We start from the raw sequence: 16,226 nt of genomic DNA, 5'->3' as shown, positions 1-16,226 counted from the left end.
GTGGGACAGATTGTGAAGTTGAGGTTTACGACGCGGTTGTGGTTGGAGGTGGTAATGGTACTGTTAGCGTTGATGATGGTGGTACTGGTTATGCTGCTGATGCTGCTGCTGGTGTTTGTAATCTCTGCACCATATTCTCCAAAGCCACTACCCGAGCGCGAAGCTCGTTGACTTCTTCTATTACACCGGGGTGATTGTCGGTTCGGACGAGCGGATAAATAAAATCTAGAATTTGATGTAGTATATAATCGTGGCGAGATACTCTTGAAATGAGAGATAAAATGGTGTTTCGGATAGGTTCGCCGGTAAGTGCTTCAGGTTCTTCGCCAAGAGGGCAATGTGGTGGATGGAAAGGATCGCCTTCTTCTTGTCTCCAATGATTGAGGAGGCTACGAACCCATCCCGAATTCATCCAAAATAGATGATGGCTGATTGGTTGATCCATTCCAGTCACACTGCTTTCGGAGCTTGAGTGGGATTCCATATCGGAATTCTAGGGACTTGAACTAATGACGAATTCCATTTCGTACGATTGGATAAAGGATTTTTTTTTCCGATATGAAATGATTTTGGCTAACAGATGGTATTCTAATTACATAGAATATATATATATATATATATATATATATATATATATATATATATATATATATATATATATATATATATATATATATATCAAAAGATTTCGTAGATTACGGAGGACTTTGCGGGATATGTCAGGCAAAGTTTAAAGTAACATATACGATAAGATATGATTTAGCAGATATGCTAAGATATGAATTTTTGTCTATACACTATTCATGCAATCAATGCAGCAAGACGTGTCTTAGACTAAAAATTATAAGCAGGTAATTTCCTGAGGATGATAAGTAGTTAATTTTCGACACAAAATGATAAGCAAAACTTTTGACATGCAGACACGGTCGAAGTCCAGGCTCACTAATGCATCCTATCGACTTATCAGTTAGACACACTAATGCAGACCTGGTTCGCTAAGACCACCGCTCTGATACCAACTGAAAGGACCCGTTCATATACATTATAAACGATTCTCAATAGTTGATTACATCGCGAGGTATTTGACCTCTATATGATACATTTTTCAGACATTGCATTCGTTTTTAAAAGATAAACTCTCTTTACATCGAAAATTGACAGACATGCATACCATTTCATAAGATTCAACTATAAACGACCTAATCTGTCATTTAGTTAATAATAATCTCTATTGAACTCAATGAATTGAATGCAACGTCTTTTGAAATATGCCATGAATGACTCCAAGTAATATCTTTAAAATGAGCAAATGCACAGCGGAAGATTTCTTTAACACCTGAGAATAAACATGCTTTAAAGTGTCAACCAAAAGGTTGGTGAGTTCATTAGTTTATCATAATCATTTATTTCCATCATTTTAATAGACCACAAGAATTTCATTTCCAGTTCTCATAAATATACGTCCCATGCATAGAGACAAAAATAATCATTCATATGGTGAACACCTGGTAACCGACATTAACTAGATACATATAAGAATATCCCCTATCATTCCGGGATCCTCCTTCGGACATGATATAAATTTCGAAGTACTAAAGCATCCGGTTCTTTGGATGGGGTTTGTTAGGCCCAATAGATCTATCTTTAGGATTCGCATCAATTAGGGTGTCTGTTCTCTAATTCTTAGATTACCAGACTTTAATAAAAAAGGGGCATATTCGATTTCGATAATTCAACCATAGAATGTAGTTTCAATTACTTGTGTCTATTTCGTCAAACATTTATAAAAGCGCATGTATTCTCAGTCCCAAAAATATAAAGGGTAAAAAGGTAAATGAAACTCACCATACTGTATTTCGTAGTAAAAATACATATAACGTCATTGAACAAGTGCAAGGTTGGCCTCGGATTCACGAACCTAAATTAATTATATATATTTATGTGTTGGTCAATATTTGTCTAACAAATTAGGTCAAGTCATAGTGTACCACAATCCTAATGCTCGAGACTAATATGCAAAAGTCAACAAAAGTAAATTTGACTCAAAATAATTTCTAAAAATCTATGCATGATTAATATATAGTTTAAATATCGTTGTTTTATATTTTTAAATATTTTTAAAAGATTTATTAGAGTAAATAATATAATTTATTTATTAATAAATAAAATTTTATATTAAATTTATATAATAAAATATACTTTTATATATATTAAGTAATAAAATTTATAGGGTTCATTTAATATCATAAAGATAATATGATAGGTATTATTAAAGTAAGTTATTACACGTAGTAAAATATGTTTGTATCATATATTTATTTGATAAAAGAATATCTATAAAGATAGTAAGTAAAAGTTGTATTATTTTGTAATAATAATTATTATTATAAAAATATCAATATTTATAATTACTAAGATGACATTATGATAAAACGATAATTCTAATTATGATAACTTTAATATTTACGATAATTTTTAATATTATCTTTAAAATAATAATTCTATTTAAAATAATAATAATAATGATATTTTATAGTAACAATGACATTTCTATTAAAATGATAATTTTTGTTAAAATGATAGTTTTAATACTAACGATACTTTTAATAATAATAGTAATGATAAAAATAATAAGAACTATAATTTTATCTAAATCAATATCTTATAATATTTTAATTTCATCATGATACTCTTACTCATTATTTCCTAATCATTTCATTTAATAGCTTTTAATCGTCTTTTATATCGTGTTCTTAATAATGATAATAATAGTAATCAAAATAATTAGGTGTTACAAATATTTGTTTTAATTACACTAATATTAATAATGATAGTTACTATAACATTATTAACGATAATACTAATAATTATCTTAATGATAATATAGTAATTAGTAATAATAATAATAACAATAACAATAACCATTTTTAAATAATGATATATATATTAATAATGATAATAATAATAATAATAATAATAATAATAATAATAATAATAATAATAATTGGATAATAATAATAATACTAATTATAACTTTAACGATAATAACGATAGTAATAATAAAAAAATAACAATTTTTAATGATAAATCCCTTTTATTGATAAAGATAATAATAATGATAATAATAAGATAAAACTAGAACGACGATAAAAACGACGATAATAATAATCATTTTTAATTAAAATATCGAAAATTCAATTGATTATAACTTCTAATCCGTTCATCGAAACCATTTGATATCTAAAGGAAAAGTTCTTAATTTTTCGCTAGCTTTCCAAGGACATGCATATCTTATACCTTATCTCAACCGCAAGTGTAACTAATTCAAGATTCAACCTAACATGTCTAAGGGCAATATCAAAAGTACAAGCATGCATAATCCTAAATACTCGAGCACTAGTCAGGGATACACTATTAATATGTAAAAGTTAAATTATGAGTACTCACGTATCAATATTGAGATTCAATATTGCAGGAAAGGTACGTAGACGCAACGGAAATGATAAACACTATATTGACCTCACGAGCATACCCATGAACCATACTCAATCACCTCCATAGCTATAACCCATAATTTCCTTAATCCTATCCTACTCGGAAAAAAATTTCGAAATCACTCAGATAGCACTCCGTCGTAATATTTTATGTATACTAATAATATCTTGAAATATTACGGAGTAAATATATATATGTAAATCGATTGAGAGAGTTTAGAAAAAAATATTTTCAAGTTTCTATAAAATAATGAAACCTATTGAAATCTATTTATAATAGATTTTTGAATTATTAAAGTGAATTATTAAAGTATGAATTATTAAAGTGAATTATTAAAGTATGAATTATTAAAGTGAATTATTAAAGTATGAATTATTAAAGTATGAATTATTAAATGTGAATTATTAAAGTATGAATTATTAAAGTGAATTATTAAAGTATGAATTATTAAAGTTAAAGTAAATTAAAAATAAAGTAAAGGTAAAGTTTAAGTATAGTAAAAGTATAAAACTATGTACGTATAATACGCGTATAAATATATATAATATTAATTTAAATCGTTATATATATTTAATAAAATAAAATATAAATATCGTTATCTTTATCATACTAGTTAAGTAATGAGTTGTCAAAAGTGGTTCTAGATATTTATAAAAGTTATATACGTTTTAATAATAAAGTTCTTTTTAAACTGAAAACGTTTTTGTACGTTTGAAACTAAATAGATCAATCGAGTCTTTATGAGATTCAATCTTCCACTATCCTTTGTCTAGTTCTCAATGATTGATAATTTGTTCTTATTTATAAATCACTTTACCATTTTCCGAATATTGTTAAAATGGAAAGATTTCTTCAAATCAACGTGGGCCTTTCAATAGAGACTTGTAATCATAATTCAATATATCTGATAATTCAATCATTTGATCTTATCTTCTAATTCCATTGATAAACATTTTGAAACAGATACAATCATATAAAGTATTTAATCCAATATTTTGTTTACGTTTCAAGTTATAATATATATACACATATACATATATAATCATATTCGTTTAATGGTTCGTGAATCGTTGGAACTTGGTCGAGGTTGAATGAATGTATGAACATAGTTTAAAATTCTTGAAATTTAACTTAACAAATATTGCTTATCGTGTCGGAAACATATAAAGATTAAAGTTTAAATTTGGTTGGAAATTTCCGGGTTGTCACAATCACTCACTCGTGTCATATCATTTAGGTTATATTTATGACTTAGCTCAGCATCAACCGTGCGTATGAGCCTGTCAGCCGTACGAGTGAGGCTTCACTCGTACGTCTGACTAAGTCTAACATAGTCAAACATCCTTATTGCGTTCCTGCAGTACCTGTAACCACATACAAACACATATAGGATAATAACGAGTGATCATGGTAGCCAGTAAACTGTAGCACCTGCAATGGACATGGGTTAGATGTCTAGGGACTTACATAAAATGCATCAACATTATTATTATTATTATTATTATTATTATTATTATTATTATTATTATTATTATTATTATTATTATTATTATTATTATTATTATTATTATTATTATTTCGAATATAATTATTAAAATCTATTTTTTAGAATATATTTTTTTGAACAACACTTTTATTAAATAACATTAATACGTTTACATTTTATTTAAAAAAAAAAGAAATAATCAAAAGTTACATTAACTAACATAAATTAAAAACTATGAAACTATGCGTCATCTTCGTCCAAGTCCACGTCTTCATTTTCATTTTCATCCTCGCTTTCATCCTCGCTTTTGTAGAGACCTGTCCTAATCCATCCGGACGAAGTCCGTATTGATTATAAACGATTCACAATAGTTGATTACATCGCGAGGTACTTGACCTCTATATGATACATTTTACAAACATTGCATTCGTTTTTGAAAAGACAATATTGCATTACATCGAAAGTTAACGGCATGCATACCATTTCATAATATATCTAACTATAATTAACTTAATATTAATCTTGATGAACTCAACGACTCGAATGCAACGTCTTTTGAAATATGTCATGAATGACTCCAAATAATATCCCTAAAATGAGCAAATGCACAGCGAAAGATTTCTTTCGTACCTGAGAATAAACATGCTTTAAAGTGTCAACCAAAAGGTTGGTGAGTTCATTAGTTTTACATGAATAATCATTTCATAATTTTAATAGACCACAAGATTTCATATTTCCATTTCTCATAAATATACGTCCCATGCATAGAGACAAAAATATCATTCATATGGATTGAACACCTGGTAACCGATATTCACAATATACATATAAGAATATCCCCATAATTTCGGGATCCTCCTTCGGACATGATATAAATTTCGAAGTACTAAAGCATCCGGTACTTTGGAAGGGGCTTGTTGGGCCCGATAGATCTACCTTTAGAGTTCGCGTCAATTAGGGTGTCTGTTCCCTAATTCTTAGATTACCAGACTTAATAAAAAGGGCATATTTGATTTCGATAATTCAACCATATAATCTAGTTTCAATTACTAGTGTCTATTTCGTAAAACATTTATAAAAATTGCGCATGTATTCTTAGCCCAAAAATATAAAGGGTAAAAAGGCAAATGAAACTCACCTAATGTATTTTGTAGTAAAAATACATATGACAACATTAGATAAACTGAGCAATACAGGGTTGGCCTCGGATTCACGAACCTATATCATTTGTATATTATTAATATACATAATTGTAATCGAGCAAATATATATAAATTTATTAGTGATTTAATGTTTAGATTACTAACTTATATGCTTTTCACTATTCAATTAAATGTATTCATTTTGTATATAAAAATATTTATATAGTTAAGTTATGTATGTTAAATATAAATTTTTTTTTATACATATCATTTGTTTGTTGAAACTAGTAATGATAATAATACTAAAATAATATTTATAATGGTAAAAATGATATTATTGATAATACTTAATATTACTAGTAAAAATAATAATGTTAATATTCTTAGTGATAAATATAATGATATTAACTATAAAAGTATTAATTTTACTGTTAATCATAGCTTTAATAATAAATCTTATAATAGTGATAATGATAGTAGTTTTTAATCAAATGAAAAACTTAATAATGATGGTAATGGAAACAATCATTTTGATGATAATACCTAATACTTGATAATGATAGTAATAGTTTTTATTATTTGCGTGATAACAATAATAATAATAATAATAATAAGAATAATAATCATATTCGTAATCGTAATCGAAATCATAATTTTACTTGTAGCCGTATAATTATATTCAACTTCTATAATTTTTATCATATTATCTTTTATTATGCAATTACGTCATTAACATGTTTCATATCTTTGAAGTCATAATGATAATATAATACTAATAATTACAACAATGATATTAATACTAATATTAGTGAAAATAATAATAAATACTTGCATTATTTTTATAATAACAATAATAATAATTATCCTAATTATAACCATAATAATAATAGTAATATTGCTAAAATGATAAATTAGTAATCTTAATAGTAATAATATTATTCCTAATTGTAACTATAATCATAATACTAATAATAAATGATAATCTTACTAATAATACTTGTATTATTAATAATAAGTGTTCTAAAATGACAATAACAATATTTAATAATAATAATAATAATAATAATAATAATAATAATAATAATAATAATAATAATAATAATAATAACAATAATAATAATAATATTTCAAATAAAAATAAAGTGTATACCCTTCTCTAAAAAGATTTGCCCACAACGGGACTCGAACCCGCAACCTCCCGAACACTGAAACAACACCCTAACCAGTTGGGCCGTGCCTACCTTTCTGTTTTATACCACGAACTAACCTTTATAACCCGACTATCTATCTAATCCTTCCTCTTCCACCACACTTCGACCAGAGATCCAACACCCTTGAACGAATCACTAAAACAAGATTTAGAAACCTTACCGACTACCAGGAATTAATAAGGGATGTAATTGATAAATAAAGAAAATGAAGAAAAAGAAAAAAAATAAAATAAAATAAAAAAATTCTGCTGTATACCGTCGCTGCTATATATAAAAAAAATTATTGATGTTGAGATTCATTGTGTTTTGGACAAAATTGATAACACAAACTATAGTTTAAATCACTTTTAAAACCTTTTTGAATCCTCAATTTCAACAGAAATATCAAAACAATTACGAATTTGATGATAAATCGATCGTTTGACTTTTTCATTTGAAAACTTTGACTCAGGAATTACATCACGATAATAAGAATTGGAGATGGAAACTTTGCAGAAAGCTTCAATGGATGAATCCTAACAAGACCTCATTAATGGATTTTGAAATTAATTACTAATTCGAGTTTTGACTGAATCAAATGAAGAACACAGGTTATTTTATTTTTATCTGTTAAATTTCTGGATTGTGGTGATAATTGAACTTGTCTGTGTTATTGAGTCGACTATACCTCTTGTAATCGATCCTAAGTCATTGTTATAAGGGTTTTAGACGTGGACGTATAACAACATATTTGACATTAACTTGACAAAGGAAAAAGCTGGAGAAGAAAACAAGTAAAACCTGCTCCTGATTTGTACTAATTCACCTTTAATCGTATCTGAATTGATATTGCATCCAGTTGTTGAGACACAAAACAAAATCACACTTAGCTTGATAATGATATGTAACTAGCAACACATGTGCAATATATATATATATATATATATATATATATATATATATATATATATATATATATATATATATATATATATATATATATCTTATAATTAATCTTAACAATTAATAATTATATTGATAATACTAATACTCTTAATATTATAAATAATGGTAATAAAAATTTTAAATAAAAAGATAGTTTTTAGTAATTATGTTATTAAATGTTAATTTTATTACTAATAATAATCATAATGATAATTAAGATCACAATGTTATTACTAATTAATAATATTAATATTGTTAATAATAACATTAGTAATAATAATAATATAATCAATTAAAGGTATTATATTTCATATATATATTATATGTATCTAATGATATTGATAATAATAATAATAATAATAATAATAATAATAATAATAATAATAATAATAATAATAATAATAATAATAATAATAATAATAATAATAATAATAATAATAATAATAATAATAATAATAATAATAGTAATAACATTAATATAACAACTATATTTTAACTCGTGATTACAATTTATATATTAATATTTCAATTTTAAATATGTAACATTATATAATGTATATATAACATCTTAAATGGAATATTTACAATTTATACATTTTAATATTTTACAATATTCATCTGACTATTAGTTTTGTATATAATTCATATATACATTTATATTTTAATAATAACTTATTTACTTATATTTTATTAGCTCCAATTATTATATATACTTACATTTATATATGTATATATATATATACATACATACATACATACATACATACATACATACATATTTATTTATAAATAATTGTTCGTGAATCATCGGGATTGGTCAAAGGGTAATTGATTACATGAATACATATTTCAAAACTTTTGAGACTCAACATTACAGATTTTGTTTATCGTGTCGGAAACATATAAAGATTAAAGTTGAAATTTGATCGGAAATTTCCGGGTCATCACAGCTTTCGTCCTCGTTTTCTTCAACATCTTCGGCGGTGTTGGAAGTTCCAGCTTCTGGAGCGGCTCGGGCATGTGGAACGTGCCGAACATGGAAATTAGCTGGAAGATTCCAAATATGTTTGATGAGCTTTTGTCGTAGTAGATGATGAATGGACGAATCTCGCAATTCTTTATTAATGCGCATGTGAGCTTGAACCCTTTCCTCGATTGAGCGATTTGGACGAAGAGCTGGCTTGTAATTCTCTTCAAGTGAACACATTGCATGTCTATTGTCTTCGGTGATCATATTATGCAAAATAACACAAGCGTGCATAATTCTTCGGATTCTTTCGACATAGAATTATCGGCACGGGTTTTTTATTATTTGTCATCGACCTTGAAGCACATCGAATGCCCGTTCAATATCTTTCCGAGCAGATTCTTGATACTTTTTAAATTTTGCTGATTTAGGTCTGGCAGACTTTTGAAAGACTTAACTAATGTCGCCCAATCCGGATATATCCCATCGGTTAGGTAGTAACCTTTATTGAAGTTACATCCGCTAATCGAAAAATTACACGGTGGAGCCGTGTCTTGAAGTAACTCGTTAAATAAATTAGATTGATTAAGGACATTGATGTCGTTGTTTGAACCAGTGGGTCCAAAATAAGCGTGCCAAAATCATAAATCATAAGATGCCATAGCTTTTAACATGAATGTTGGATAGCCATGATCGCCTCTAGTATAATGACCTTTATATTTATATGGGCAACTTTTCCATGCCCAATGCATACAATCTAGACTACCCAACATTCCCAGAAAACCATATAATTCCGCATGTGCGGATACAAGACGTGCTACGTCTTGTGGAGTCGGTTTTCTCATATACTCCGAACCGTACAAGTGAATCACGCTTTTACAAAAATTATTCAAACAGTCATATGATTTTTGTTGGCTCATATTTAAGTACTCGTCAAAAGCATCAGGTGCAGTACCGTATGCTAATTGGCGTATCACGGATGTACATTTTTGGAAAACATTAAAACCCAACAACCCGGTAGCATCCCGCTTTTGATGAAAATATAAAAAATAATCGGGAATAGGTTCTTGAGAGTAATTCATTATACCTTGGCATATGCATATAAACAATGGTCGACTCATCCTATAACGGCGACGAAAATAATCTCCGGGGAAAGTGGGATTCTCGGAAAAATAATCATTCCATAAACGCATCGCGGTTCCCTCTCGGTCTCTATGAATAAATCTTCTAGGCGCCCTTAGAATTGGTTGAATGATTTCTTCCTCTTCGTCTTTATCTATCTTATCAAGTAGATCGAGTGCGACGATATTGAAATTAGAACTTGCAATATCCAACGCATCTTTCGTAAGACTATCCATAATTTTTTTAGGCATTTTTAATGGAATAGAATAAATATTGTGATATAAAAGTAGAGATTTTATGAAGTGATAGTATAATGGTATAAAGGTATATATAGTGGGGATCGGAAAAAAAAAAGGTACCAATGGCTATAATGCAGTTTGAAAATTAAATATAAATCATTAAATTGCATTTATTCCCGAGCACAAAATTTCATACGCATGACATACACAAGTACGGACCGAAGTGAGAGAATTGAGGGCGACTGAGGGCGGGATGAATGCCATCGGCGCCCTCTAGGGTAGAGGTGATGACAGGGTGATGGCGAGGCCCGTTGGAAATGGTGTAATAAAGCATATGCTAATCAACTAAGGGGTACAGTGTATATGTCAAAGTTATATTATCATTATATTATGACTTGTGTTATAAACTATAAATATAAAATATAAATTATAATTATAATTCAACATTTTCAACAAACTTTTGTACGTGATTTACGCACAGCTCACTTCTTAAACATTAGTTATGGGTCACCTACACGTGAAATAAGAATCTGGAATTTGTATTCGGGTAGCTAAAACACGCGAAGCTAATAAATCCACTGCACTCGACATAACGGTTCGTTACAACGTAACAATCTCGTGCAACAGAACACCCCGCGTGACGTGTTTAGGACACGTGTCATTTCAGCTCAACGATGTTGTCTTTTCTCATACCTATTTCATCTAGTCGCATGGAAAGGATGTAAAGCTTCATTTTCAAAATTTATTCATGCATCACGAACAATGGTTAAATCCATGGTGGCATAGCACACACTTACGCATATGGCACAACGTACAATACGGGCTGACCAACACACACATAGAAAGGTATCGTTGCTCACACGGTGAAAAGGCAAGATGAATAAATAGTGTGAAAACTTGGATTCTGATAAAAACCTTCAACTGCGTGCAAGCTGCATAAGACATTTCCGCTTAACACGATATATAATGCGAACAGATTTATTGCGCGTAATGCGATATTTTACACGCACCAATGTACCTTGTGCACTTAACACTTGGCGCAGCATATCGTTAACTCAACACATAATAGAACATTCTGCACGACAGCACATTGAACCTCGAAAATTCTTCAAGGAACAACTGTTCATGAAATCGGGTGTAAAATTACAAATTTTCTTAGAAGGTTCGATGGCGGTGTAACGCGCACTTAAGCCGCATGTTTATTCTACGCATAGCCCATCTAGAGTATTAAAATAGTTTACCATGATATATGATTGTGCGTAACTGAGCGGAGTAATTTCCTGTGATTACGAACAGTGACGTAAGAATAATTAAGGCTGACAAGTAGAATAGTACGACATCGCCCTTTCCATCAGGGCTTACGGATGGAATAGTGCGATGTTGTCCTTTTCTTAAGGCCTACCTCATCCACGGGACGTATCCCATCCTTTAAAAAAGACCAACTCCGAAGGATCGAGAGCTAATTTCGACCTAGTTGAGGAATGCGGGAAGCGGGGAAATGGTTGCTATGCGTAAAGCCATTAAAAAACCTAGCGAGCATCAGCGCTTACTCGTGAGGACATGCTCATCAGCGCATCAGCTCAGCGCTCCAAGGTTGGTAACACTAGTTTGGAAACACACACCACTTCTTTACTTTACAAGGGATACTCATCATCAAACGAGTATGTATCCGTCGCTATTCACCTCCTTATTTTGATTATTTTGCTTAGCAAGGTATGACTTATAAAATACTACTTTGCAACGTGCACACTTAACTCCGTTTCTACTCCAGCAATTAATTTTTAAGAGAATGGCACATTATTGTTTTGATGAGTTGGCCGTATTTTTACATGATATATGCACATGATTTGTATAATTCGCGCATGATCTGTATTAATGTGAATACACACTGCTGGAAACATCCCTTGTCAAATCTGCATGATTTTCATGAATTTAATTTGCCTAACATGACTTATCACTTGGTGCCTTTGATCAATTTTGAAAATTGTTACAATCGCTTGTTAATTAATTTGATAAGGGTCATCCGTGTGTTTTCTCGCAAATATTTGAACCAATTAGATGTAAAGTATCATGACCGTAGCGACTACCTAGATGAATACAAGTTTGCGTGTTATGTTGTATTCGCATGCTTATGATTTCTACATGAATATCTTCATTGTTGCTTGTAATTTGATGAGTTTACATGCGCTAAACTGCTTTTGTGTCATTATTGTGTAAACTGTCTTCCTTTGGTGTATCTGGCACTTCACGTATTTCGAATACACCTGGCCACATCTACCACAAGTGCTCAAATCCTCTGGCGCTCGCCGTCAATGATCTTGTCTGGCACAATAACTAAGCCAGTAAGATTGAGGGCACTAGTGAACTGGGCCTTAATCAGGAGGATCCCTACAAAGTTGACGGAGTCAGTAACACCGGAACTTACAAACTGGTAGAGCTCAAGGGTAATCCAATAAACGGACCGGGCATGCTACCACGCTTAAGAAATGTTACATGTAATATAGGAATTAGGAGAATTGATCACTCACCTACTTTGTCTAGATTTACATGTAATTACTAAACAACACGCCTTTGTAGGTCGACCGTGTGCTGCGTTATTGTAAAAATCGTTTTTCGATTATATTAAAGCATTAAGTCATTTTCGGTTATAATTTCATGTACCTCTCGGAGCTGAATAGCTATTTGACTTGAACTGCACGCGCACAGTACAATACTAGCGCGTTCCTGCCTACTTAAGGGATGACTTTCTCTAGCTCCCACACTGCAGAAATCTGTTTGGCGACAGACTAGAATATTTTACCGGAGATCGATGCGCATTGGGTTGACCTAGTTCCTACCGAGTAGACCTAGAGATCTACAAGTCATGACTATAAACGAAGGCGTTGGTCGCGCCTGACCTCAATTCTAAGTGTTGGCGCACATAGAAGACTCTTGTACGCACACACGAGTGGACAATCAAAATGTATACTGTGTGCACAACAGTATACATGGAGATTGGGCGTTGGCATACCTTGAGTATAATTACGATTAACATCAAATATATTTAAGCCAAACGTATTAACGTGTTTGATGTTATGCGAGGTGTATACGAAATAGTTATGTTTTTACTACGAAATACTATTAAATACGATACAATTTTAAACAAGTTATTTATTTATTTATAGAGTAGATATACCTAAACCTTGCTACAACACTATAGGCAGTGTATATAATCGTACAGTAGTGTAGTTTTTAGTAAGTCCGGTTCGTTTCGCAGGGAGCTTGCCAAGTTTAACGCTATATATATATATTTTAAACTATATTTATATATATATATATATATATATATATATATATATATATATATATATATATATATATATATATATATATATATATATATATATATATATATATATAAGTAATATTATTATTATAAAAGGGGGGTTTTACCGTTTAATGACCGGTTTGTCGATTTTATGTCTTAAGTCACAATTAAAACCTAATGTAAAATATTAAATATAAATACAACTTAATTTAAAGCGTAAAGTAAATAACGATAAATAAAAATGCGATAATTAAAAGTGCGATAATTAAAATGATAGTAAATAAAAGTGCGATGAAATATGAAATAAAGGAATTATGCTTATTTAAACTTCCGTAATCATAATGTTCAACGTGTTGATTTTAGTTTATTACCATGGGTTAATTGTCCTTTGTACTGGATTATTCAATATATCCATACGGTTTTTGTCCATAACAGTCCATCAGTCATAAATATAAAGTGCGAGTGTCCTCGTCAAATTATCCTTATACCCGAAGTCAAATATTCCAACTAATTGGGGACTTAAACTGTAATAAGATTTTAATACATTGTTAATGATTACACCAGGTTATCGACTGTATGCAATCCAAGGTTTTAATACTTTATTATCAATTACACCAAGTGTCCTTGTATGTAATTCACCCATGTTTTAATGAGTCCATTGACTATTAATCCATCCCCGTGTCCGGTCAAATGAACAATAATTCGTATTTATAGATATCCCGACCACCGTACCCTATTAAGCGTATGTGGTTATATATAGATACGTCAAATTGTAACCTTTATATTAAATTAACGAGGTATCGTTTAGTTAATATAAAGACCATTAATAGCCCATAGTCTAATTTCCACTAGTGTCGTTCTTTTGTCCAAACCCCAATTATGGTACAAAGCCCAATAACCCCGTCTTTAATATTTAGCCCAACATCACGATTACTTCGATTTAAATAAGCATAATAATAACTTAGCTACGAGACATTAATTTAAAAAGGTTGAACATAACTTACAATCAGGTGATAGTAATTCAGCGGGAGTGTAAATCTGTAAAGCCCTGGCCATGTCCAGCATGGACATCCTGTACATCCTACGGCCAAGTAAAAATCTAAGAAAACTCTTATCGTCTAACCTATCTACATCTTTATTAAAAGCTATAGTACTCATTAGCTCAACACACCACTCTTTATATACAAGCCTACGAGTGGTAAATAAACGTTTCCAATCAGTAAAAGAAGAGCTGCCATACCTTTGAATTAGATGCTGAATAACTGGGTTAGCTAGGTGGACCCTTTCCAAAGGCTCCCAATCTATTACCCTTGGTACTTCTATATTTTTGGTCCAAAGCTTAAATTTGTTACTTTGGTACGTCGAGTAATCTCTCCAACTTCTATCAATCCTTAAATTGGGATGCAACTGTTCTTCATAAATTGTTGGGTGTTCTATTATATGGTGAACAGGAAATACAACATAGGCAATAAAAAATTGTGGGTCTGGTTCATAGTATGGTACGTGTTGATCATAATGTTGTTGTTGTTGTTCCTGTTGTTACTCCGGTTCGTGATATTGTATCTCTAGCTGTGGTTCCGGAGCAGGTTGCCTAGATGATGATGATGATGCACCATCAGTATCGGTATTTCTCTACAAAACACATTAAACACAAAATTTGTGCATCCAAATATGCATTAGTGTTAGCAAAATAACAAATTAAAACAATTACAATAACATGTTTAATCTATAGTAAACTTATACTCATTTTCATATTTTTATCAATTCTACACTTTTTCAAATAATCATATATAAAAATGTTTACAAAGTTCATAAGCTTTTATCTCAAATAACATGTCAAAATAATCATTACTAGTAATTAAACAAGTTTCAAATGGCATTTATATCAAATTAATCAAATTCATGAATTTTAGACTTAAAAAGTCCACTTTAATTATCAAAAATCATGTTTAGGATCAAAGTTTGGATCATTTAGCAACCTAAACATGTTACACTACTTAATTTAACAATAATTCATGAAAAAAATCGGCCATATCCTGTTTATATCAAAAAGCCCCAAATTGCTCAAGAACACAAACCCTAGATTTCTAAAAATTTTGAAGTTTTTGGCTTCAAATCATGTTAAATAGCATCAATCTATGTTATACAAGCATAATATACTAACAATTTAACTTTAATTACACTAGAAATTAACAAAATCAAATTAGATAAAAATTAGCTCAAGAACACTAAAATTCGAATTTAAAGAGTTTTAGGGGTGAAATCTTTACCTTCCTGCCTCCCCATCTGAATATAGGCATGATTATAGCAAATTATTGCAAGAAATTTGGTTG

General features: G+C 30.0%; 1 protein-coding gene across 1 annotated transcript; it reads right to left on the bottom strand.

Annotated features, from left to right (window-relative positions):
* Positions 1-9,866: 9,866 nt before the first annotated feature.
* LOC139841589 (uncharacterized) lies at positions 9,867-10,598 on the bottom strand. The gene has a single exon (XM_071831803.1). It carries the CDS (start codon positions 10,596-10,598, stop codon positions 9,867-9,869), a length of 732 nt encoding a protein of 243 aa, XP_071687904.1.
* Between the last annotated feature and the right edge of the window lie 5,628 nt (positions 10,599-16,226).

Source organism: Rutidosis leptorrhynchoides, chromosome 4, assembly GCF_046630445.1.
Source record: "Rutidosis leptorrhynchoides isolate AG116_Rl617_1_P2 chromosome 4, CSIRO_AGI_Rlap_v1, whole genome shotgun sequence".
In the NCBI taxonomy this organism is placed as follows: domain Eukaryota; kingdom Viridiplantae; phylum Streptophyta; class Magnoliopsida; order Asterales; family Asteraceae; genus Rutidosis; species Rutidosis leptorrhynchoides.
The sequence above is the reverse complement of the archived record's forward strand: the minus strand, read 5'-3'. Positions and strand labels throughout refer to the sequence as shown.

Bases quoted from the DNA above. Each gene is read 5' to 3' on its own strand.
- LOC139841589 (XM_071831803.1), bottom strand. From the start codon at position 10,598: ATGCCTAAAAAAATTATGGATAGTCTTACGAAAGATGCGTTGGATATT.